At 36.7% G+C, this 26,603-nt stretch overlaps 1 protein-coding gene across 12 annotated transcripts in view; it reads right to left on the bottom strand.

Moving 5' to 3' along the window:
- The window catches only part of Rnf38 (ring finger protein 38), a 159,789-nt gene that overhangs the window by 39,163 nt on the left and 94,023 nt on the right, over window positions 1-26,603 (bottom strand). For 3 of the 12 annotated variants that reach the window (XM_005382907.2, XM_005382905.2, XM_005382901.1), the window contains 2 exons: window positions 21,443-21,592; window positions 5,840-6,033 (listed from right to left, as the gene is read on the bottom strand). In XM_005382907.2, the coding sequence (XP_005382964.1) occupies window positions 5,840-5,946 (107 nt within the window). In that variant the 5' untranslated portion in view covers window positions 5,947-6,033; window positions 21,443-21,592. Of the gene's footprint in view, window positions 1-5,839; window positions 6,034-17,343; window positions 17,427-21,442; window positions 21,593-26,603 lie in introns of those variants that run through there. The other 9 variants (XM_005382908.2, XM_005382910.2, XM_005382903.1 and 6 more) reach the window with 4 other exon arrangements.

Raw genomic sequence — 26,603 nt, 5'->3', positions numbered from 1 at the left:
GAAAAAGCATGGGAGCCAACTGAAAGTGTTCCTAGTACAGTTAGAAACAAAAGAGCTGAGTGAATCACTCCCGTCCCTTCCTTCAACTGTAAGTACCATACCACCCTAATGATTATCTGTGCTTCCATAATCCTAAAAAACGCAGTAGTACAGTTAGAAACAAGGAGGCTGTGTGAGCTACTCCCTTCAACCATAAACACAACACCACCACAGTGATTATCCAGGCTTAAAACTTACAAAGTCATGATTCCAAGACCGCAGAACACTGACATCAGTGAGAGCGACAGTGGGAGGTACCTTGATCAGTGGTGTCTAACCCTATAAATACTAAAGGCCTGAGTTATTGAGCCCTTTTATTCTCTTGCTTCACCCTTCTACCTGCTGCTGCTGCTACTATCCCACAATAAACACAGCTGCTTACTATATACTACAAGGTGTATGCTTGACAAGTCTTTCCTTGTTGTACACAACAACCTGAACTATTCTTGGCCCACTCAACTTGGTACATTCCCATTAGAAGAATTCCAACAATTACTCAAAAGTAAACTTTGTAACTGTCGAAACTAATCACAAAATGTGAAAATACGTGCACTTTCAAGTCAAAATGGATTATACATGCTCAGATCATGCATGTCCCTTAAAAAACCAAACCTGAGCCAGGCGTGGTAGTTCACATGTATAATCTCAGTAATTTGGGAGGCTGTAGGAGGATCACAAGTTCAGGTCAGGATCTCTTATCAAGATCCTGTCTGAAAATAAATAAAAAAAGGGCTGCAGATGTAGCTCAGCGTGAAGGCCCTGGTTTCAATCCCCAGTACCACAAGAGGGAAGCAAATACAAAAAAAACAACTTATCAACAAACCTGAAAAGCTTCAATACTGGCTTTTCCTCAAGATTGTTGCCACTTGCTGTTACTTCTCTACTCAAAAATAACTTCAATAGCTCTCAAACTAATCACAAAATAAGATCAAGTCTTTGTGCTGACACCTAAATTGCTTCATGATTTTGATCCTTCTCTTTCCTGAATTGCCTCATTAAATCTGTTGCATACATTTTTGAGCAGAACATTTAAGAAGCATAATTACTGAGGTAGGTGTGGAGGTGTACACTCGTATTCCCAGCACTCTAGGAGGCTGGGGTAGGAAAACTGTAAATTCAAGCCCAGCCTGGACATTTTAGCAAGATCTTATCTCAAAATAAAAAATTAGAAAAAAGGGGGCGGAGGCTGAAAATGTAGTCAATGTGAAGTTCCTGGGTTTAATCTCAAGTATCACTAAAGATAAACAAAAAAAGCAAAATTATTAGAAAATTAGAGATAAAAGAAGAGCAAATTTCACCTGAAATTACTTCTAACAGCAATGGATATATACTTTATTATTTTGTTTTAGATCTAACACCTGTAAACAATGGAAAGCTGGTCCTCCTGAGCGCGAATTTTGTCTTTTGTTGGACTGAATTTTTCCAGCTATGTCATCTATTTAAATGTATGCAGATCACATATTCCGTTCTTCTTAGTTATTAGTCTTAATTTTCAAACAACACATCTATTTTTCTAAAACTAATCTAATCAGCAATCCTGGACAATACAGAATATAGCCTTTTACTTTTCTGTTTGTACCCACCTCATCTTCAGACCTCTTCTGTATTTGATCATAACAGACCCTTATACTGATTCAGCAGTACATCTTTTTTGTTTCCTTTGCTAACTAGCAGTCTTGAATTGTACTTTGCTAACTGGCGGTCTTGAATTTATTATTTTGCTCCCGGAAGAGAGTATAATATTTAATAATATTATCCTCCCTCCTGCAGGGAGGATCTGAGTTATCTTCATGTTTGAAAACACTTTATATATTTACACACTTGAATTCAAAGTGAAAAAAAAAAGCTCTCTCGTAATTTTGAAGATTTAGTCCACTGTCTTCTTACGGGTAATGCTGTTAAGAATCTTGCAGTCAACTTGGTTCTCATTCCTTTATTTTTCACCTCAGAATGTTTGTGATTTTCCTTTTAAATCACTGGTGTATGTTCTGAAATTTCATCAAGATCCTACATAACTCAATCTTTCTCAAATTCTGAAAAATGACTGTATATCTTTTTTAAAAATATTTTCCCAAGTACTCTTTCCAGAAATATTTCTAGATATTTGTAACTGATAATTGCCTCCATATTTAAATTTACTTTCTCTTAGCCAAAAGTGGTGATGCATGCCTATAATACCATCACTTGGAAAGGTAAGGCAGGAGGAGCACTGTGAGCTGGAGGCCAGCCTGGGCTCCATACTTAGTTCAAGGCCAGTCTGAACTACACAGTGAGACCTTGTCTTCTTAAAAAATACATACGAACAAATATAACACACTCTCTATTTGTCCATTTACACTATATTCTGGGAAAATTCCACTTTTTCTGCCCACATACTCTGTTTGTAAAGATCAACTCTGTTTTTAAAGTTATCAGTTAGTTATCAGGTGGCTGAAGCAGGAAGATTGCTATAAATTTGAGGCCAGCCTGGGCTCCATACTTAGTTCAAGGCCAGCCTGAACTACATAGCAAGACCTTGCCTCAAAATGAAGAAGTGGGGATATAGCTCAGTGGCACAGTGCCTGCCTGGCAAGCCTAAGGTTATGAGTTTGATTCCTCGTACCAAAAATGAAAGCGGGGTGGGGCGGCGGGGGCGAGTTACCAGTTGAGATTTCTGGATTTACTTCTACAGATGTAATAATATATGCTTTCGGGGCTGGGGATTTAGCTCAGCGACAAAAAGCGCTTGCCTGACAAGCGCAAGGTCGTGAGTTCGGTTCCCGGTACCAGAGAAAAACCAAAAAAAAAAAAATAATAATAATATATGCTTTCGTTTCTCTCACATTATACTGCACTTATTCTAAAATTCTATTTTGCATTTTAACTGGCATTCCAAATTCTTTTGTTAACTGAGTTTAATATCTACTGATTCAATTTATTTCACTGTGTGTCTATCTTTCACTTTGTTGGTGTCCTTTAATTTTTTTGGTTATTTCATGGTTTTGTGTTCACCCTTGTATTTGAAATCTTATTAGATTATCTTTTAAAAAAATTTGCATCTGCTTTGTAGCCAGCTACGATGGCACATGCCCGTAATTACAGCATGGGAGACTGAGCCAGGAGTATAACAAACTGGAGCCCAACTTGGGTAACTTGGGGAGAACAGGTTGATATATAAATAGACACATAAGCTGCAGGCACACAGCTCAGTCCAAAGGCCCTAGATTCAAACCTAGTGTAACAGGAAAATATGAAGGATAGATGGATGGATGGACAGATGGAAGGAAGGAAGGAAGAAGGAAGGAAGGAAGGAAAAAGAGAGAAAACCTATTCCTCCTTTCTGTCAGCATAAATGAAAAGCATGATGCTTCTCACCAACTCAAGAATTATATTTACTTACCATTGTCATCTGGAAACATTTCTAACACTTCCCTGTGAGGCAGGGGATTTCCTATGATCTAGCAATTCTACTCCTAAGCATATATCATGGTGCAATTTTTGCACACCTACTTTAGGAGATTTATATATAGTGCTACAGTTTAGATCTAAAATATCTAAATATCACTCCACTTGTAAACACATGTTGAGTTTTTGTAAGGTGACTGGACCATGAGGGTTCTAGTTTCATCAATGGATTAAACTGATGTTATGATCATAATTTGATGGCATTTTTGGGAGAAAATGGAAACTGAGAAGGAGGGGCCTACATGAAAGTAGGCATGCCCGTGAGGGTCTTATCTTGTCCTTGGCCCCTTCATCTCTGGCTCTTTCCTTGTCTCCTCCTGGCTGCCACTGAAGAAAGCCCTTCTGTCATGACACAGCTACCTCACTACAGGCCTAGAAACAAGGGCTTCAGTCCACCATGAACTGAAACCTCTGGAACCATGAGCCAAAACATATTTTTCTTTCTTGAAGTTGTTTTTCTCAGGTATTTGATTACAGTGATGAAAAGCTAACACACATGAAGGTTTACAATAGTACTCTTCATAAATAGTAAGAAACTGGGTATAGCTATTAACCAATAGTAGATGGATACATAAATTGATTATATCATAGTAAAACTAAAGGAACTATTGCTACCAACATTAAAAACAATGTTTTATAAACACAATTCAAAAAGAACACGCTGAAATGAATATAGGACAAACCCCACATCCTACTGTTTAAGAATATATTCATAGTTGGCCAGACATGATGTGTAATCCCAGCACTCGGGAGGCTGAGGCAGGAGGACTGCTACAAGTTCGAGGCCAGCCTCACTACATAACAAGGCCAGCTTGCACTACTGTCTCAAAAAAGCAAAACAAAAAACAAGAATATATTCATAGTTATTAAAAACTATAATGAACAAGCAACAATGACAAGTTCCCTGAGTCTGCAGTCTAGGAAGGAGGAAGGGGAATGGTAACAATGTGGGAAGGGAGAAGGCTTTCAAGATAGGTCAATGTTTTACCTTAACCTAGGTGTAAGGAACATGTATTTCTTAACCTTTTAACTAGTTTTACATGTTCTGAATGTACAATACAGTTCACCATAAAATATGAAGAGTGTACAGCAGGTACTCAAGCTGTAAGTTTACACACTACTGTTACCTTCCTCATGCTATTTAACAGCTATAACATACTTCATACAGTAGCCATGTACTATTTTACTTAAGTATTTCCACGTATTCATAGGTAACATGAAAGTCTTAATGTCATTACTGAACACAGCTCAGACATAGGCTTATTTTTATCCCATATGGAATGCAGAATAATGATTTTAAGAGCTCTTCTGTATTAATCTGCTCAGGATACCATATAACAAAACACCATAAATTGGATGGTTTAAAGAGAAGCTTATTATTCTCTCAAGGTTCTGGGGTTAAAATCTAACATCAAGCTGCCACTATGACTGGTGTTTGTAGAGGAGTCTCCTTCTGGCTTGCAGACAGCCACCTTCTCACTGCATCTCTCTGAATAGTGGAGATTGTGCTCCCAGATATCTCCTCTTCTGAGGACCCCATCCTAATGTTCCCATTTAACCTTTATTATTTCCTCAGAGTTCACATCCCCAAACATAATGCTGAGGGTTATGGCTTCACCATATGGATTTGGGAGAATAATGGTAACACTTTCCTAACTCTAGATTATTACTATTCCTTTGATTACCAACATCCTAGACATGCAGTTATCTCACACTAATGAGACACTATTTCCCTGGAATAAGAAATGTCTGATCTCAGGCAACAACTAAAGAGGAACACACTCAGAAAGAAATGTATTCCTCTGAGAGGGCAAGGCCCGAGACCCTTTGAGGACAGGACTGGAAGCTGAAATAAACTTGAATTGCTTTAGAGGATAAAAAAAGACCAAGAATTGAGTGGAGAAGAGGTATCCATAAAGAAATATCCAGGGGCTGGGGATTTAGCTCAGCGGCAAAAGCGCCTGCCTGGCAAGCGCAAGGTTGTGAGTTCGGTTCTCAGTACCGGAGAAAAACCAAAAAAAAAAAAAAAAAAAAAGAAATATCCATATTTCTTTACAGTTATGGACTACATAATGCAATTTTCACTAATCAGCATTGTAGTCCATGAAGTCTTAAACAACAAAGCAGTTGAACTTAGGTAAATCACTTTAGCCTCTTTCAATTGCTTCATTTCTCAACTACAAGTTAGATGGACTATTAAAACCTACTGCAAGAACCTAAATAAACTGTAGGGTTTCTTTGTGTGAGTATACATGTACACATGTATGGTATATTTATGAAATGCCTACATTTCTGATATTAAAAACTACAAACCTACCAATAGAAGAAAATTTAAGTAGTACTATAAAAAACCAACCTTCTTCTGTTGCGTGCAGGTGTGTTGCATCGTTCCCCTGAGAAGTGATGTTGGCTTGGTCGAACTGAAGGGGGTTGCCTATTTGATGTCATCTCCCATGGTCGCATTGGTGGTGAGGGAGCTGGTGAGGCTGATGTATAATCAAAGACCGAATGTGAGAGGCGCTGTCTCTTAGGACTTGGACTATCTTCACTCTGCCAATGTAACCAAATACACCAAACTAAGACCTTTTAAGGATTTCACATTACTGCATACCCATAGATGCTTACATTCACCCTAAAATTGTAAAGGAGGGTGTAACATGTATTATCAATTCAAACTAAAAACCATTTTTAAAATACTGGGGTAGGGGTATATAGGAAGGGAGAGCCACAGTAAATATTATCAAAAATGAACTGTTTTTGAAAATCATCATAGAGCCAGGGATTTAGCTCAGTAGTGCAGTGCCTGCCTGGCAAGCATCAGGTCCTGAGTTTGATTCCTAGTACCAAGAATGGGGTAGGGGGGAGAGATCATCATAGAATGTCAGGTAACAACACATAAGGTATATGATAGTGCAGTAAGCTTTCATATAATACTTGATCTTCTCCTTAAAATCCTAATGTAACTAGCCATGAGATAAGCAGCTTTGCTCTACCAATGCTGCTGGCCATGATGTGTTGCCTTGCCATAGGTCCACAGGCAATGAGACCAGCTAACTATGAACTAAAACCTCTGAGGCAAACTAAACCTTCTCTCTTTATGGGAAAAAGAAAAATCCTGAGAAATTCCATTATGCTGTCTTAACAGTTATCAGGTTTTCAAGGATTAACTGTCAATCAAGAGCTCAGTTTAGCAGGAGAATTTCCTCCTGAGTAGACCAATATGATTCTAAATCACACTCTCCTCCCACCTTACTCTTCTTTAGGCTATTAAACTTATATTCCTTAATGACAGGTTACATGGCTAAAATAAGATTGACACAAAACAGATAAATTGTTAACTGATCTGGCTCATCAGTCCCTAATCAGAATGTCATAGCATGTTAGTAAGTTTTCAAGGGTTATAGTATGGTCTTACTAGCTATAAAACTAATATGATCATTTAATTACATTAATAAGTCTCCAGGATTCTGCACCCAATTGAATTTCCCAATTGAATCTCACTTAAATGTCAAAAAGACAGAAAATCTGATAGGAATATGTTTTCTAATAGGCCTCTTCTATTTCTAATTTACTTATAAACTCTAATTATTTGGGCATTAGAGTATTTTTCATTGCCAAATAATTGATACTTGCTATATTCACAAAAACCGTACCACAACATTAGCAAAAGAACCCAATATATGGAGTTACCTAGTACAATGTAAAATTTATAAGAGATAACCACATAGCCAGGCATGGTAGCTGTAATCCTACTTTGGGAAGCTGGAGTAGAAGGATCAAAATTTCAAGCTCAGCCTCGGTAGATTAGTGAGTTAGAAAGATCTTGTCACAAAATTTTAAAAAGGGGGATGGTGCTAAGCATATAGTTTGATATGAAGGCCCTGGGTTTAATCTCTAGTACAACTACAACCACCAAGGTAGAGAGAGCAGGGGAAGGGAAACAGAATTTCTCCATGCAGTTTCACACATGACTAAACAAAAGATTTTAAAAGGCTTGGGAATACAGCTCACTATTAATGTCCTGGGTTAAATCCCCAGTGCTGTAAAAAAGAATGAAGCAAACTCCTAAATGGCTACATTTGTTCATTTTAAAAACCATGTCCTTTTCCTTCTATATTTAAAAAACACTATAATTGTTATAATTAAAATAGAAAATAGTTTCAAAGCCACATATGAAAGTATGCTTTTTATAATTCTCCCTATCACAATAGTTTATGTTCTCTTAATGATGCTTAATAATATACTGTTTTTACCCCTTGATTTTAGTAAAAAACCAAGTTCTTAAAGGAGTACATAACCATTAAAATATAAACATTTTGATCCTCTAAAAAGCAGAACAGGAAGACCTGAAAAACTCACACATAAACTATGCATGAGCACCAGAAACAAGCTATCTCATCAATTAATAAAACAAATTTAACTAACACTGACTCTTTAAAGTAAAAAGGTTATATTAACCAATCACGATCTTTAGCTTTCATTGGTGACCCACAATGCAGACACTATACTGCAAAGCCGGATACAAGCTACGATATGGAACTTTCAGTTCTAAAAATTGACGTCTAGAATGGGGGCAAATAATACAGATTCACAAGGTGAAGGTCGTAGAGGAAGTAATTAGACAGTAAAAGTAGGAAACCAACAAAAGGTAAATAATATGACAAAAATAAGCCAACATATCTCAGTTATAATCATTAATGCAAACGGCCTCAATTCACCAATCAAAAGAAGCAGACTGGCAGAGTGGATCAAGTAACAAAATCCAACAATATGCTGTATACAAGAAACACATTGAACTCAAAAGGAAATTCACAGACTGAAAGTAAAAGGATAGAAAACAATCCTCCACGCAACAGGAGCCCAGAAAAAAGTAGGGGTAGCTATTCTATTTGCAGACAATGCAAAAATGATCAAAAGCAATAAAGAAGGTCATTATATACTTGTCAGGGGAAAAACATCAAGAGGAAGAGATAATAATCATAAATACATATGCACCAAACATGGGAGCACCCAACTGTATAAGACAAATCTTAATAGATATGAAAAACCAAATAACTAACAACACTATTCTAATGGGGGACCTTAACACAACACTGACACAATGAGATAGGTCAACAGGACAAAAAAATAAGCAAACAAATAGCAGAACTGAACAAAACTTGTGAACAAATGAACTTAGTAGATGTTTACAGAGTGTTGCACCCCCAACATTAGAATACACATTCTTCTCAACTGCACATGGGACTTTCTCTACAACAGACCACATACTAGCCCACAGAACAAGCTTAACCAAATGCAAAGGAATTCAAATTATCCCATGTATACTATCTGACCATAGCGCAATAAAATTGGAAATTAACAACAGAAGGTACCACAAGAGCTCCATAAACACATGGAAATTAAATAACAGCCTCCTAAACAACCAATGGGTCACAGAAGAAATTGAACAATATTGGCAAGCAAACAAAAATGTTAATATAACTTACTGGAATCTGTGGGATGCAATGAAAGCAGTCCTCAGAGGAAAGTTTATAGCGGTGAACTCACATATCAGGAAAACACAATAAGAACAAATAAATAGCTTAATGCTGCACCTCAAATTTTTAGAAAAAGAAGAACAAGTCAAGCCCAAAGCCCAAAGAAAGGAGATTATAAAGATGAGGGCAGTAGTAAATGCAATTGAGATGAAGAAAACACTACAAAGAATTAGTGAATCAAAGAGTTGGTTCTTTGAAAGAATAAATAAAACTGACAAACCCCTAGCCAACCTTACCAAAAAGAGGAAAGAAAAGGTTCAAATTCAAGCAACAAGGAATGAAAAAGGTGAAATCACAACAGATCCTACAGAAATTCAGAAGATCATCAATACCTACTTTGAAAATCTTTTACTCCCATAGGATGGAAAACACAGAAGAAATGGACAGATTCCTGAATTGCCAAAGTTGAATCAAGAAGATATAAAAATCTTGAATAACCCAGTATAAATTATGGAAATTGAAAATGTGATTAAAAATCTACAAACAAAGAAAAGCCCAGGTCCTGATGGATTCACACCTGAATTTTACAAGACATTTAGAGAAGATTTAATGCCAACATTCCTCAAACTCTTTAATGAAATTGAAAAGGAAGCAATTCTCCCTAACTCATTTCTGGAGGCAAGTATTATTTTGATATCAAAACCAGAGAAAGACCCAACAAAGAAAGAGAACTACAGACCAATCTCCTTCATGAACATAGATGCAAAGATACTCAATAAAATACTAGCAAATAGAATGCAGAAAATCATCAAGAAGATAATAAATACACCATGAGCAAGTATGATTAATCCCAGGGTTGCAGGGATCGTTTAATAAATGCAAAACAATCTATGTAATACACCATATCAACAGAGCCAAAGAGAAAAATCATATCATCATCTCAATAGATTCAGAAAAAGCTTTTGACAAAGTCCAACATACATTCATGATAAAAACCCCCGAGAATAGGAATAGATGGTCTTTACCTCAATCTGGTAAAAACCATTGATGACAAACCAACAGCCAACATCATACTAAATGGACAAAAACTAAAAGCTTTCACTTTAGAATGAGGAACAAGACAAGGAGATCCAATGTCACCAATCCTACTCAACACTGTTCTGGAAACATTAGCCAGAGCAATTGGACAAGGAGAGATATAAAAGGAAAGGGAGAAGTGAAATTATCATTATTCATTCACAGACAGAAGACCCCCAAAACTCCACCAGAACACTCCTAGAATTAATCGACAAATTCAGTAGCACAGCTGGATACAAAGTCAACACTCAAAAATCAATAGCATTCCTATACACAAACAACAAACATACTGAAAGAGAAACTAAGTAAACCATACCTTTTAAAATAGCATCCAAAAATTAAAATATTTAGGGATCAATCTAACAAAAGAAGTAAAAGATCTATGCAGTGAAACCTACAGTACTTTGAAAAAGGAGACTGAAGAGGATTTCAGAAAATGGAAATATTTTCCTTGCTCATGGATAGGAAGAACCAACATTGTGAAAATGGCCATTGTTGTACGGATTCAACGCAATTCAAATTAAAATACCTTTAGAATACCTCACAGATCTTAGAAAAAGCATTCCTAAAATTCATCTGGAACCAGAAGAGACCCAGAATAGCAAAAGCAATCCTGGGTAACAAAGACAAGGCAGGTGGGATCACAATCCTTGACCTGAAATTATACTACAAAGCTACTGTGATAAAATCAATAGGGTACTGGCAAAAAAACAGACCTGAGGATCAATGGAACAGACTGGAAGATGCAGCCACAACCACAAACACACTCAGCCACCTTATTGTTGACAAAGGGGCCAAAAAAGTTCACTGGAAGGAAGATAGCCTCCTTAATAAATGGTGTTGGAAAAACTGGCTCAACATATGCTGAAGACTGAAACCAGACCCATGTCTATCACCATGCACCAAACTCAAGTCAAAATCAGTTACTGATCTAAACATTAAAACGGAAACATTAAATCTACTGGAAGAGAAAGCAGGTAAAAACCTTGAAGATACAGGCATAGGCACAGAGTTCATGAACCAAAGCCAAACTGCACAGGAAATACTTCCAAAGATTCAACAACTGGGATCTCATCCTACCGAAAAGTTTTTCCACATCTAAAGAAATCACCAGCAGTGTAAAAGGAAAATCCACAAACTGGGAAAAAATTCTAGGTGACAGTCCCTTGGACAAACAACTCCTATCTAGAACATATAAAGAATTAAAAAGTATCAGCCACCCAAATTCAAAGACCCAATCCAAAAATGGGCAGCTGAGATGAATACACACTTCTCAGATAAAAAAAAAATACAAATGGCAAACAAACACATGAGAAAATGTTCAAATTAAAACAACACTGAGATTCCATCTCACCCCAGGAAAAATGGCTAGCATTAAGAAATCAACCAATAACAAATGCTGGTGAGGCTGTGAAGAAAAAGGAACCCTTCTCCACCGCGGGTGGGAATGCAGACTGGTGAAACCACTGTGGAAATCAGTTTGGAGATTCCTCAGAAAACTAGGACTAGAGGTCCCATTCAATCCAGCTATTCCCCTTCTGGTATTTTCCCAGAAGAACTGAAAACGTTGCTCATATCACAGCAACATATGTGCACCCATGTTTACAACAGCACAATTTGTAACAGCTAAATCGTGGAAGCAATCCAAATGTCCACCCACTGAGGAATGGATAAAAAAGTTGTGGTATTTTTACTTAATGGAGTATTATTCAGCTATACAGAAAGATAATCTCAAGGCTTTTATAGGAAAATGGATACAACTAGAGACCATACTTATAAGTGAAATAAGTCAGACCTGCATGTATAAAAACTGTTGTGAAAGGGAAGGAAACGGCTCAAAAGGAAAGAACAACTGGGATGAGGGAAAAGAAGGGGCAATATATATATGTATGTGTATATACATATATACATGCACATACATATATACACACACATATATGTACATATAGTACATATATATGTAAATATATACACAAGATAGCTAACATAGTGGTACTACTTTTACTGCTTTATTGAAAGGAACTGTTAATATTTAAGTGCACAATCAATCTTACATGTCTGCATTTGTTTATCTGACTATCGAAACTGAAGATATCAATATGTAATACAACAACCACTGTTAATTTCCTATCTCCTTGTCTGAGATTCTGTATTGCTTATATGGTTTATGTGTTATCTTCTAAATGTATGTGTGTTCGTTAAGATGTTTTTATTCTTTTATCTTTAAAATTAAAAAAAAAATAAAAACGCTTGGAAGGAAAAATAAAACAATTAAAATTTTACACTCCAATTAAACTCAATCTAGTGTGAGGCAAATACAAAGACCCTGTCAAATGTACAAGTCTCATAAAAACTTAAAACTAATTTTCACAACTTAGAAAACCTTATTCAATTAATTTTTAAAATTTATTTAGGTATTTGGGGTTTTTTGTTTTTTAAACCGGGAGTCGAACTCAGGACCTTGCTTTTGCCAGGCAGGTGCCACTGAGCTATATCCCCAGCCCTATTTAGGTATTTTGAAACAAGGTCTCACTGTAGTTCAGGCTGCCTCAAACTCACTATGTAGCCCAGGCTGGTCTTGACTTGCAGTGATTCTCCTACCACAGCCTCCTGAGTGCTAGGATCACAGGAGTACTTTACACCCCACCTTAATTGGTTTTACATATGCCTGCACACTCCTTCCTTCTCCTATTTCAAATACACATAATCTAGTAGAGGTAAAACTAACCAAAAGTGTAAGAAAAGAAATCTCAGAAATGGCCGTACAGTAAGACTGAAGAGCAAGATTCCAAATTAGTCAGAAAAATGACCTAAATAAAGTGGATAAGAACAGTATGATTGTGAACCTGGAAGATTTTTAGTACAATTTAAGCACACAGCTCTTCAGTCATAAAAAATATAAAAGCTGATCACAATCCAGGAAAATGAAAAAGGCAAACCCATTTAACTTTCTAAAACATTCTCTGACTGGAATGGACAGTCTCTGTGGGCCAAACATGCTCCTGGTTCTGCAATGGATAATGCACAGATATTTCTTATACTATGAAGAATGTGTACTGGTTTTCAATAATTAAACTTAGGGCAAGGCAAGCTCACGGTTGTAGTTACAGGATAGAGCATTAAATATTGTAAACTTTGACATGATAAAAGGAACTCTAAAAACCTATTTTTGTGATAAAAAAAAATCAAACAATGTGAAAATCACTGCACAAAGAACTAGAAATAATGGCTTAAGTGCAATACAGTGAACTCAGAAAACAAAAATCACCAGGGACCCAAAAATAAGAAGGAAAACTGAAAACCAAGTTGGTCTTTTTTCTTTCTTTTTTTGGTGGTACTGGAGATTGAAGGGTCATTGCACTGAGCTACCGCCTTCACTCAGCCAGTCATGTGGTACTAGCAATTGAATCCAGTCTTGCACAGGCATACAGTTGGGTTCAAACTTGTGATCCTCCTCCAACCCTCCAAAATACTAGAAATACATGCATGTACCACCACGCCTGTTTCAGATCTATTTTTTAGATATTCTCAGGAAGAATAAAAGACATCACTTGAAACCTTTGCACAAAGTTGAAACTTTCAAAGTGATGTTACTTACAATAAAAGGAAGACTAGCTCTTCTGGCTCTTCCCCTAAGCCAACTAGGACTCTTTATAGTAAGCACAAAATAGAATTTGCATGGATAGTTCCATTACCTAGTCCACTGGTATAGAGTCAACAAGAAAGTTTGTCTGGGCTTGTAATGGAGGAAGTATTTCTCCCATGACAATTCAAATATAGGTTCACTCCTCAGTACCACGTCTGAGTCCAGACTGTAGTACCCATGCTGTCTGTAACCTCTAAGTTTAAAAATGAACTCATCCAAAAACTATGCTACTATTAGAACTTTTTTTTGTGGGGGGCAGTCTTTTTGAGACAGGGTTTCACTATGCAGTTCAGGCTGGCCTTGATTCACTTTGTAGCGCAGGCTGGTTTCGAACTCTCAGTGATCCTCCTGCCTCAAGCCTCCCAAGTGCTGGGATTACAGGTGTGCTCCACCACACCCAGCAACTAGGAATCTTTATAGTAAGCACAAAATAGAATTTGCATGGATAGTTCCATTACCTAGGCCAATAGTTCCTATACTTCTGCATGCCTCAGATAGCAGAATGCTGACTTTACCCTCTAGTTAATAACTCAGAAGAAAGTGTATGAGACTGGGACCTAAGAATTGGATTTTCTAATATGATCCCTCCCAAGTGATGCCTGGTGGTGCTGGTCTGAAGTTAAACTCTGAGAACTAGTGAATTAAGAGATAAGGAATTCTCTTCAAAAAAATCCTAAGGATAAACTGCCATAAGAAAACATACATTTTTGAATTCTCAGGAGGAAAAGTCTTACCTTTCTCTGCTAGATGATTCTGTCCCAGTGGGCTGAGTTTTCAAGTTGACAACTTCAATTCATAAGACACTGATTCCCACCAGGTATAAATACTGTCTCTACTGGTACAGTATATTGTGTAGATATTACAGTACACAATACTGGTACAAATTAGGAACCAAGGGAACAAAGGAAGGAAAATATATAGGTTGCACATATAGCATTAAGCTATATGAGTATAGAGCCATACTTCTATTAATATCCAACCATTTTATAACTAAAACATCAATATTTCAAGTGAAAATGACCTGTACGCAGGCCTAAGAATGCACTCTACGATTCCAGAAGTATTACAGTAAAAGACATAGTCAAAATACTACCCCCTCACTTGGAACACACTTTTTTTTTTTTTTTTTTTTTTTTTTTTTTTTGGTTTTTTTCACCGGTACCAGGAATTGAACTCACGACCTTGCGCTTGCCAGGCAGGTGCTTTATCACATCTTTCTTGACATTTTTTGAAGCAGGTTTGGAAATCCTCTTTCATGTCCTTGTAAGGTGTGATCAAAAATACGGTGAATGCTGCTGCCAAGTGCCATCCATCAGAAAGGCAAGCTCATAAAAACATGACAGTGTGTCCTCATCTGTCCTCACCCCATCTAGCACTGTGCAATTTCTGGCTCTTCCGCCAAGCCAAAATGGCCATAAAAGGTCAACATTCTGAACTGATTTGGGATGACAGACATGACAGTGCAACTAAAGGCATTCAAGAAAGACAACTTCAAGGACTGCTTCAAAAAGTAGCAGAATGACAGGCAGAATGAAGGGATAAGAGTGTTCAAAGCAAGGGGGAGTATTTTGAGGGGGATTAATGGCAGTCTCTTACCATAATAAAATTAAAAGAATTAACATTCATAATTTTTCAGTCAACTTCATACAACTAAGGAAAAGTTAATTGCCCATGGCCTAGAGGGAACAAACTCTCACTGAATTTTATCCATTTTAAATAAATGTGAAAGCACTTTAAAAACTAAGACACTCTAAGAATTTTACTAATAAAAGAATAAGCAGGATGTTTTTTGCAATAGAAAGATATAAGGATAATAAAGAAAATTTTATATTTGGATCAGACAATACAGTATACAGAATGATCAATATATAATACCTTAACCTCCACAACTGGTTTTTATTTTAAATTATATTCAGATATTCAGAAATTAACTGAAAGGCAATTCAACGAACATACTGTCCTTAAACTGCACAATTTACATAGTTCTGCTTCACATGGTTTTCATTTTGTGATGTACAGCTCTGGTACTTCTAAGTTTGAAAGATGTCACTATATATAAGATCCAACCTCTCGACCACATAAAACAATACATCCTCTTAGAATGTTACTTTATTTGAATGTTGCATTTTCAAAAATTACCATGAGCAACCAGAAACAAAATCAGAATTCTGCTTTTTGATATGATCCAAGTATGTGCTTTTACATTAAAATTCAAAGAAATTAAGTTTTACGCACAGTGAGTGCTTGGATAGGAACTCTAGTGGCATATAATATTGCAATTCCATCATAATGCATAGGATCCAATATTGTATAAAAACAACTATTTCACTGTCACTGGCTATCACGACTAGTCCACCAGAACACATCAGCTATAATAAAGTTGCTTCCAATGGGATAGTGAGGTCTGTATGGGTAGTTTTTGACCAGAACAGATTAGTGATGTTATGTTCTAGATTTTCCCTAATTTTCAAGACAGTGTTTCACTATACAGGCATGCACTACCATACCTGGCTCCCCAATTTTTGATGCTACAATTAATTTTTCTCTTTCACATCCTCTTCCTTCCCCCTTCTCCCTCCCTCCTGCTCTCACTTTTTCCTTTTCTTTCAGCACTGAGGACTGCCTCCAGAGAGCTCTGAGCTATAGCCCCAGCCCTTTTTGTTTTGAGATAGGATCTTGCTAGGCTCCCCTACTGAGTTTGAACTTATGATCCTCCTGCCTCAGCCTCTCATATAGCTGGATTACAGGCATGTAGTGCCATGTCCCAGTTACTGTACTGTTTGGAATCACAATGTTTAGTGCTATCAAAGTATTGGGCTAGATTCTATTCATCATGTACCTGAAACTATATTTATGTGTAAACATAGATAGTTAAAATTAAAATCTGAAGTAATAAACATGAACCAGTGAAAAAAAGATACTGAAGTAACTTGAAATCAAGAGATCCTCTGGGATATCCACATGGAGGTATTCTGTAGGCAGCTAAAGCTGAAGGGCTAGAAATATAAATTTGAGGAAATTCTGGCATATAGAAAGTTTATAGATTAATGAACCTCTACCATGCACCAAGTAATGACAGGACTATGTAGTTTTCATAGGTGATTTTATCATTGTACAAACATCACAGAGTGTATTTATACTGTCTAGAGGAATAGGTCAATGTAGCTTCCTGAAGCAGTCAAGAGACACAGTAAACACAAGATATAAGGCTGCTGCTGACGTGACATAAAATCTTCCACGGAACCTTTTTTTTATAAGCAGAAGGAGTACACTCTAAAATAATTAGTGTGTGTGTATATACATATATATATATATATAAATATATATATAAAGTAAATGAATAAACCAGTAGCAAATCATTTATTATCAAGTATTATGTACCATACATAATTGTGAAATGCTTTTATACAATTGGCAGTACGGTTAGATTTATATCAGCATTACCATAAACATTAGTGAAACACTGTGCTATGACATGAAGAGACACCATCTACATAGTCCCGTTTACACATCACTAGGCCACAGAAACTTCCATCCAATATATTCCTAATTCTGAAAATATCAGTTTCATCAATGCTGTATATGTAGTTTATCCACAATGAATCAAAATATGGTGATGCAGCCCACTACAACATAGTGAAAAGATGGCTTAATACTAACCTGAGGAAACGCAACCTTTAACGCTGGGTAACTGATGAGAGGACAGAAGAGTGTGATCAAAGCCAGTTGGAGTTTCAAGGATCCAAATGATTAGTTATGTAAGGGCTGAAAAACATCCACTGGATTTACCAACCAAAATCACTGACAAAAAAACTGCTATTTACAAAATAAATTGGTGTCAATTATGGCTTATGAACCTTACAACTTTCAGGAATGATTTTTTTCCTCGGATTTCTTCAATAATCTTCCTTGTAAATTTAAGGCTAACTTTTGAAATTCTAAAAGAAATTTTTTTTTTTGCCAGGCATGGTGACAAATGCCTGTAATCTCAGCACTCCAGAGGCTGAGGCAGAAAGATTGCAGCAAGTTCAAGGCCAGCATGGGCTACATAGTGACCTCAAGGCCAGCCTGAACTACAAAGCAAGACCCTGTTTCAAAAGAGCAAAACATACAGACATACCTACATACAATTTTTTAAAAACTTTGCTGCTATTTTTGACAATATTTTTTAATCCTACACATTTGCATTTTTACAACAGTTTTATCTTTGAGGAACCAAGTGTTTTTCCCTATGTATATAAATCTTCAAAACTTTTAATCAATTAACTTTAGCAAATTTACAAATATAAGCCATCAAGTCAGCTGTCCTGAATTAAGATACCACAAACACCTCTGAAATCAATAGTTGACCCAGACAAGAAATTGAAAGTTCCCCACAATGTACTTAATTACCTTATGAAGGCATATTATCTTTAACCACAGTTACTGAATTGGCTCCACGTCTGTGTTTGTCAAAACTCACTGAAGGGGTGACTTTTATTCTATGTTAATTAAGTTTTAACTTAGGAATTAGCTGGGCGTGGTGATACATGCCTGTAATCCCAGGCTTTAGGAAGCTGAGGCAGGTGGATTACAATGACTTCAAAGAGTTTGAGGCTAGCCAGGGCTACATAGTGAGTCCAAGGCCAGCCTGAACTATATAGCAAGACCTTGTCTCAAGAAAACCAAAAACAGGGGCTGGGGATTTAGCTCAGCGGCAAAAGCGCCTGCCTGGCAAGCGCAAGGTCGTGAGTTTGGTTTCCGGTACCGGAGGAAAAAAAAAAAAAAACCAAAAACAAACATTATAGTAAATACTTAAGATTCTAATTTTAAATATTTTTCACAAGATGCAAATGTGCTTATACCTGTATTTCTGAGAGCATTTAAAGTACAAAGCTATCACTTCTACAGAATCATTAAAATACCAACTAAAAATGCATCAAGGAACAGTGTCAATAAAAAATGACAGTATATTTATCTAATGAGTAGAAGTAAAATGAGCCAACTACACAGCCACATGCAACAATATGAATCTCAAAAAGTACACAAAGTATATCATTTATATTTAGTTTAGAAATAAAATTAAACAGTAGAGTAACAGATAGATATTGTAGGTGGTAAAACTATACACTGAGATACTAAACAAAACACAGGTTTTACCTGAGGCACAGTAACGAGACAGAAAGTGGATATAAAATGTCATGTCATATGGGGACTTCAAAAACACTGGTAATAGCTTTTTAAACTGTTGCATCTGTTTTATACTTTATGGCTTGCGTGTATAAAATATTTCATAATTTTAGGAAATAAAGCATACAAAATTTAAAAGATATATCAGCACTTTCCTACAACTAAAAGTCTAGGAGTACTATAATATAAAAAAATCAAATAAAACAGAATATTTTAAAAACTTTAACAGACAAGGAGAGTAACAAAACTGGTAAATAATAGGAAAAACAAAAGGAGCTTAAAATAGGATGAGCTTTTTGTTCAGTAAGAACACTGGTGGCCAGAAACTGTAAAGACCGAGGAAAAGATCAAGTCTTTCTCCTCTACAATCATGAGCCACATGTCTAACCTCATGATTGGAGCAGGGAGGGTAAAAAAAAATCAGTAGTTTATATACCTTGAGAGAAGGCTACAGGGGAAGTGATATTCTCAGAAGGAAGACGAAGGGTTATCTAAGATAAGGAAGTAAAGATGACACTTTAAGGAAAACAAAATGAAAGGCAGGCAGGTGTTTAAGAAGGTTTATTCCAAATGGAAGGAAAAGGACCAAGTTGAAAGGAAGTGCATAGAAGAAAGCCAAGAATTAGAAAGCACAGAACATTAAAGGAGTAACTCTGTGGGGACAGGAGACAGCTGGGTAGGTTATCCCTTTCAAGGTAACCATCCTTTTTAAGGATGAGAAGCATAGACAGAACTAACAAACAATTTTGGTAACAAAATTAGTTGAGCTGCAACTATTTCAAAGGACTCTGAGAAAGAATTATTTTATGCAAAACAGTGGTAGGGCAGTAATTAAGCAAAGAAAACCTCTAGTCATCCTTAGAAGGAAAGCACCTCTTGGCCTTTTCCTCAGTTTAGAAAGGAATGACTTGTTAAATTACCACTATGAATAAAAATTTAACAACGTACTTTTCACTTCTCAGCAGAAGCTGAGGGGCTGAGGGTGTAAGCTTGGTGGTACAGCATATGTGAGGCCCTGGGTTCAACAGCAGCACCAAAAAACTCAAACCAAACCAACAAGCAAACAAAAAACCCAAATGCAGCTGGCTCTAATTTTATTGTTTTATTTTTAAAACATGGATTTAAATCAATTGAGTTTGGCAGCTACTGTTTAAACTTCATGTTGAATCATGCCTGAAAGGAAAGGAAATATGCAGAACATAGAAGAAAATACGGAGAACACAGAAAATGTAAAATACCTTTATTAGTGTCAACAGTAAGGATGGTAATTTCTTTCTTAGCTATAGCCTATCTACTAAATATCAAATTATTGTAGATGATGCTGTAATCAAAATAAGTAGTCAATATGCCATTCAATTCAATACACATAATTGTTTCCACACACACTGCACTGTGTTTATATAAATATTTGTTGATATCTAAAGGTAATATAACAGAGAAGACACCATACAGTAAAAGCTGGATTTACCTCTCTGCTCTGCCAATAACTACACGCAAATGGACCCCTCAGCTTTTTAAAGCCTACTTCCTCATCTAGAACTAGATGAGTAGTTTATTGCGGGAGTTAAAAACAAAAAGACTTAACTATATGCAAAGCAGAGAACCCAGTACAAATTCCAACAAGGAATACCAGATTGAAGGGCCTTGGATTACCTACATAGCTATCCCCAGAAACTCCAAATCTCCAACTTAATGTGTAGCAAGCATTTCCCTTTAAAATTAGTTCCTGGCCCCAACCTGTCACTCCTACGCAAAGAAAAAATAAACTGCCTCTATCCAAATGTCTCAGATTTAGTTATCAACTACCTTACTATCTCCAGTTTATATATGTACAAATAACATGCCTTAGCCCATAAACCTTCCTTCCAGGAACAATTCTATAATTTGGTTTCTTTTGTGGTAATAATACTGACTTCTTTTACTAAAAATATGTTTCCCTAGAAGTATAGGTTGAAAGTCTAATAGCCAATGATTTACATAAGCAAATAATAATTTTATTAACAGCTTAATGATTTAATCTATTTATAGGGCTGGGGATACAGCTCAGCAACAAAAGTGTCTGACTCGAAAGTGTAAGGTCCTGAGTTCAATTTCCGGTACCACCAAAATAAATAAATAAATAAAAATCTATTTATACCTCTTTTCTTGTTTTCATCTTATTTTTTTTTTAATTAATCACATTTTCCCTATGGGTACCAAGAGACACAAAATCATGTTTTCTCTCAGAAATATGTATGCGTATAATCAAAACTTCAGGCACCAAGCAAGTAGTGCTATCTTACACACATTTCATATATCTATACCTTCCTAACACACTTAGCTTGTTAGGACAAGTGATTAAGATCAAAAAGACAGAAAAATAAGAACATTAAGTGATCAAGTAATTAACAATAGCTTAGGAGAAGACAAACATTTTTCAGAAAAGTTGACGGCAAATTATATTGAAGATATCCTCTAAGAAGAATACTTACTCCCATACACAATGGAAAACAAGAAGATACCAATAACTGTTTCAAGCCTTCCTAGAAACAACCAAGAATGTCTCTACGACGTTTAGCCCTGTGTAGGGAAAGGGTAAATATATAAGAACCTGGAAGAAAGCTTTGAAGTGAGCATCCTCTTGAACGGTAGCGTTCTGATCACTTGGGAGGAGAGGGAACAGGCTCTGAAGTCTCACCCTTTCACAAATCACCTTGTTAGGATGGCCAGGTAGAGGTGCTGAATTGGCCCCGGGAGATATCTGGGAAAAAGAGGGAGAAGAAAAGGATAGTTCATGGCTAGGCACACCAATATGGAGAATCATGCCTATGAAGGACAGTCTGGATTTTCTAGTTTTTGGTGATTCTGGTATTAGAGACTGGAATTAAAAATTAACTGTAAGCATCAAAACGTAAGGATGGCAAAGATTGCTGTTGGCAGTGGCTCTCTCATAGAAAACTTTCTAAGGCAAAACAGTACAGCTCAAGAATATCAAGTCCTTCTTTTTCCCAAATACATACAGATACTTTTTCTACTAGTGTTAATTCTGAAATCCTAAAAATGAGACTTCATATTAAGACAACCTACAATAAAAATAAATATCTTATGGACAGAATGATGAGTGCTTGCCTGAACTAAAATGTATTTTTTCTTCATTCTGCTTTTAGCTAACCTTCCAAACGGTCATGCAAAGGAAGATAAGATATACGACAATATTTTTGGTAAAACTTGTATAACTAGCATATGTATGACTGTACATCATGTGGTATACAGCAATCTCCAAAATACACACACACACACACCAGGGCCAGGGATATAGCTCGCTGGCACAGTGCCTGCCTGGCAAGCACAAGGTCCTGAGTTCGATTCTCCGTACAAAAAAAAAAAAAGAAAAAAAGAAAAAAAAACAAGCAACCTTATGTTTAATGGTAGATATTTTTACTCAGTATAAACCTAGTGACCTAAAAAGTAAAAAGCAAGGTCGTAAGCCCAAAAGTAAATGAATGCATCTTTAAATGTTTGACTTGATTGTGGGTTAATCCTCTTTAAGCTGACAGATAAGTATAATTAATTTAGTATTTTAAAAACCATGCACATAGCTAGGCCTAGTGCCACATGCCTGTAATTCTAGCTGCTTGAAGCCTGAGGCAGGAGGATAACAAATTCAAGGCCAGCCTGGGCAATTTAAAAAGCCTATCTCAAAAAACTAAAAGGATTGGTAAAGCCCCTGAGTCTTATCCCCAGCACGAAACAAAATAAATCTTGCATATAACCTGTTCCCACTACATTGCTAAAGAGAAATTCTCCTTAGGAACTGAAATTTATTGACTTGCTTATTTCTACACTAAATATGTGATTTAACACTGTCTTGTCTTCAAGAATTTTACTGCCTCTTTCATTGACTCAGTCTTTACTGTCTATTTGATGGCAACGGCAAGCACCAAACAAAAAGAAAGGCATGGTTTCCCACCTTCAAGAAGTATATGCTATTCCCTTGCCACAGAAAAAAGCAGAGGCAACAACAGTAAATCATTATGCAATGTAAGTACTTTAACAGTAGTAGGCACTAGGTTCTATGGATGGATAATTGACAGGAAAGAGTGGTTTATTCAGTATGGCTAGATGGTCGAAAAGAAGCCAGAGAAAAAGGTAGTACTATCTATCTACCTATTTAGAGGTAACAAGGATTGAAACCAGGGCCTCCCTCCCCTACCTCCCTTTTTGAAAATTTTGAAACAGGAGTCTCAATAAGTCACCAGTCAAACCTGTGATATTCCTATCTCAGCCTCCCCGAGTGCTAGAACTATATACTCATGTGCTAACCATGCCTAGCTGAATGCTACTATGTTAATGTGCTAACCATGCCTAGCTGAATGCTACTATGTTAGTATCCTTGCTGTAATAACGTTCCTTAAGTGCCTTTGTGACTGTTTCTGGTTAGTCACAATCTGGTAAACAAAATAAAATTACTTCCAAACATACCCCTAGCAGTCATAGCAAAACACTTAAAGGCAGAACTTTAGAATGTGTCAGTTTTTTACATAAAATGTTTTAGATGTAAGCTACAATTTATCTTTGTACTACAAACATGAATGTGTTACTGTCTTTCGCCACTATGAAGCAGCATATATCACTGTATCAAGGAATATTTATTTACTGATTGCCTCCCATAAGCCAAGAGTTATGTAAGGAAAGGAGATATAGAGATAAAATGTGGATTCCACCTTCATTAAGCTTATCCTAAAATGGAAAAAAAAAGGTCAGGCATAGTGTCACATGCCTATCATCAACGTCACTCAAAAAGCTGAAGCAAAAGACCTTTGGGTTAGAGACCAGACTGGTCAGACCCCGTCTCCAAATAAAACTGGGAATGCAGCAGTGCTAGAACATCTGCCTTGCATATAGCCCTGCATTCAATTCTACACACATATTATATGTAGTATAACATTTAAATGTTGTAACATGGGCAAAAATTAGCACACAGAAAGCAGCCCTGAGTGGCTACTAAGGGTAAGAGTAGGATTTAATAGAAAGAGGTGTATTTCACATTACTCACTCCTCACTCTAAGGAATGCTTTTAACAACTTTATAGCAATTCTCTTGAAATGGTCTGGTCCTTCATGTAAGTTTAATAATCTTTCTGCAATCCTCTTATGCTCTTAATTTGCCTAGTAACTTCTGTAGTCAATGTTAATCAGGCCCTTTGCCTACAATAATCATACCCAACTGGGCATGGTAGCGCACATCTGTAATCCCAGCACTCAGGAAGCTGGGGGAAGAGGATCATGGCAAGTTCGAGACCAGCCTGAGCTAGAAAGTGAGCTCAAGGCCAGCCTAAACTGCACAGCAAGACCTAGTCACAAAAAGACAAAAAACAAAACAAACAAAAAATGATCATATCCAGATTTACAAACCCCTACCACAAATAGCTCCTTGGAAAAACAGATCTCAAGGCATCAGACGTCCTCTCAATAAAAACCTAGCAACTCCAGCCCATGTGGCTCTACGTTAATTTTCAAGCATATTCTCTTCTCACAATAGCTTTCCTTGGTCAGAAGCTCCATTTGTCTATACAATGGAAAGACAAACAATATAGTGGAAGAAAGCTATATCCAACTCCTGCAGTGAAATTCTGGGACAAAACCATAAATGGGCTTTAAAAACTAGGCCACACCACCCCACTACAAGATAAAAATCACATTTTATTTGTGTATACATATACAGAGTAAGCCCAAAAAATGTATACACACTTCAGGAAAAGAAAAAGAGTATGATATTTTTTCAACGGACAGTGTTACCCTCGTATGGGGGTAGGGGATGACCAGAAGATGTCATGTATTGCAGAAAACTACTACACTGCCAGCCCTTAGAGAAGAAATTGAAGATGTGTATGCAGCAATCTCAATGACCAAGGTTACCCAAGCAGTGCGTTTGTTGATGCACTAACAAATGTCTGGAAGCTAACAGCCACCACAGAACATCTCTTGTAATTGTAGAAGCCAAAGGTAACTTGTGTTAATATCATGATGTCTCAATAAATTTAGTATTAAAATATTTATACAAGTTCTTCTTTTCCTGAAGTTTGTATACATGTTTTTTTGGTGGACTCTGTATATGTAGTAGGCAGACTGCTTATGTAAGGATGTCCTCCACAATTCTCATCTCCTGTATTTATCCCCTGTGTAATCTCTCTCTTTGTGTGTGGGCAGGACTGTGAAGAGATTTTATTCTGACTTTAGGTTAAAGCAGGTATCAAAGTAGTAGATTTTCAGATGTAATCAATAGGGAGATTGTGCTAGATGACCTGATTTAGTCAGATAAAGCTCTTAAAGGAGGACTGAACTGTTCCTAAAGAGGTGGTTTCCCACCAACACTAAGATGCTCCATTTTGAGAAGTCAAGAAGAAAGCCATATAGCGGGAATCTGAGGGCAGTGCTAAGAGGCAGAGGAGTTACCAAATGAGAGCATGCAAGAAAGCAGGAAAAGCCCTACAATTGTAAGAACCACTTTGTACCAACAACCAGTGGGTTTGCAAAAGGACACTAAGCCTTTGTGGAATTCACAGCTCCAACCACAAAGATGCTGAGCACAGGGCTCAGCAGCTAGCTAATTCATACCAGAATGTGAGATAACAAATTCTGTATTTTAAATGTGGTAATTTGTTATACTATATACAGCACAAAATGAACACAATGTATGTATATTGCATATGTATATTGTTATGGCTTATGTTAGATGTCCCCCTAAAATCTCATGTAGTTCTAGGTGGGGCTTTTTCAGAAGTGGCTGAATCCACTGCGTGTGACTGACTCATGGTACAAAGTCAGGACTAAGGGTAGGTGATTACTGAATCAGTTCACTGATTGGTTTGGTACTCCCTAATTCTGATAGCCTGCATACAATATAAGGGACAGAGGCTTGTTTGTTTGGCTACCTGCTGCCCACCAAGAACTGTTTTTCCTCTTCAGTGCCCATCTATCATGTCACTCTGCCTTGGAGCCAGCCAATTATGGACTGAAACCTCCACAAATTGAGCCAAATAAACCTTTCCCCTTTTAACTTTGGGGGTCAGTATTCTGTCTCAGCAGTAATAAGAGAAAAGTAACTAAAACATATATAATATCTCTCTCTCCATGTGTGTGTAAAGAGAGACAGAGTAAAATTTACTATCCCAAACTCATGATAAGTTTCTCCACAATTATAAAAACTATAAATTAAGACACTTCTATTTACACAGTATACAGGTTTTAAAACTTCACTCCAGTAACAGTTAACATCATGCTAAGAAATGAACTGGGCTGTCTGATCTTTACACACCATGCATCAGGTTTAACTTGACTTGATTAAAGCCACACATCTTATAAAGACCAAAACCATAATTTGAACCCAAGTTTATCAGAGGCTAAGGCTCACATTCAATTCATTGAACCACCTATTTTAAAGTAGTATTATTATTTATAATCTAGTTTGATAAGTACTATTCCACAACACACATTTAAAGCTATTTTAAATTATTTAAAAATAATATTTTTCCTTATAAGTTCTTTTAAACATAACTTCATTAAATTTTCCCTTAATTAAAAATATGGGATAGGGGCTGGGGATTTAGCTCAGCGGCAAAAAGCGCCTGCCTGGCAAGCGCAAAGTCGTGAGTTCGGTTCCTAGTACCCCGCTGTCGGAGAAAAACCAAAAAAAAAAAACCAAAAAAAAAAAAAATTTCTCTAAAAATCTAAGACCCCTTTCCTTCATCTCTTTCTCCATATGAATTTTCA

Source organism: Chinchilla lanigera, unplaced genomic scaffold, assembly GCF_000276665.1.
Source record: "Chinchilla lanigera isolate Chin_1 unplaced genomic scaffold, ChiLan1.0 scaffold00018, whole genome shotgun sequence".
Classification (NCBI taxonomy): domain Eukaryota; kingdom Metazoa; phylum Chordata; class Mammalia; order Rodentia; family Chinchillidae; genus Chinchilla; species Chinchilla lanigera.
This window is presented reverse-complemented; position numbering and strand designations above follow the sequence as displayed.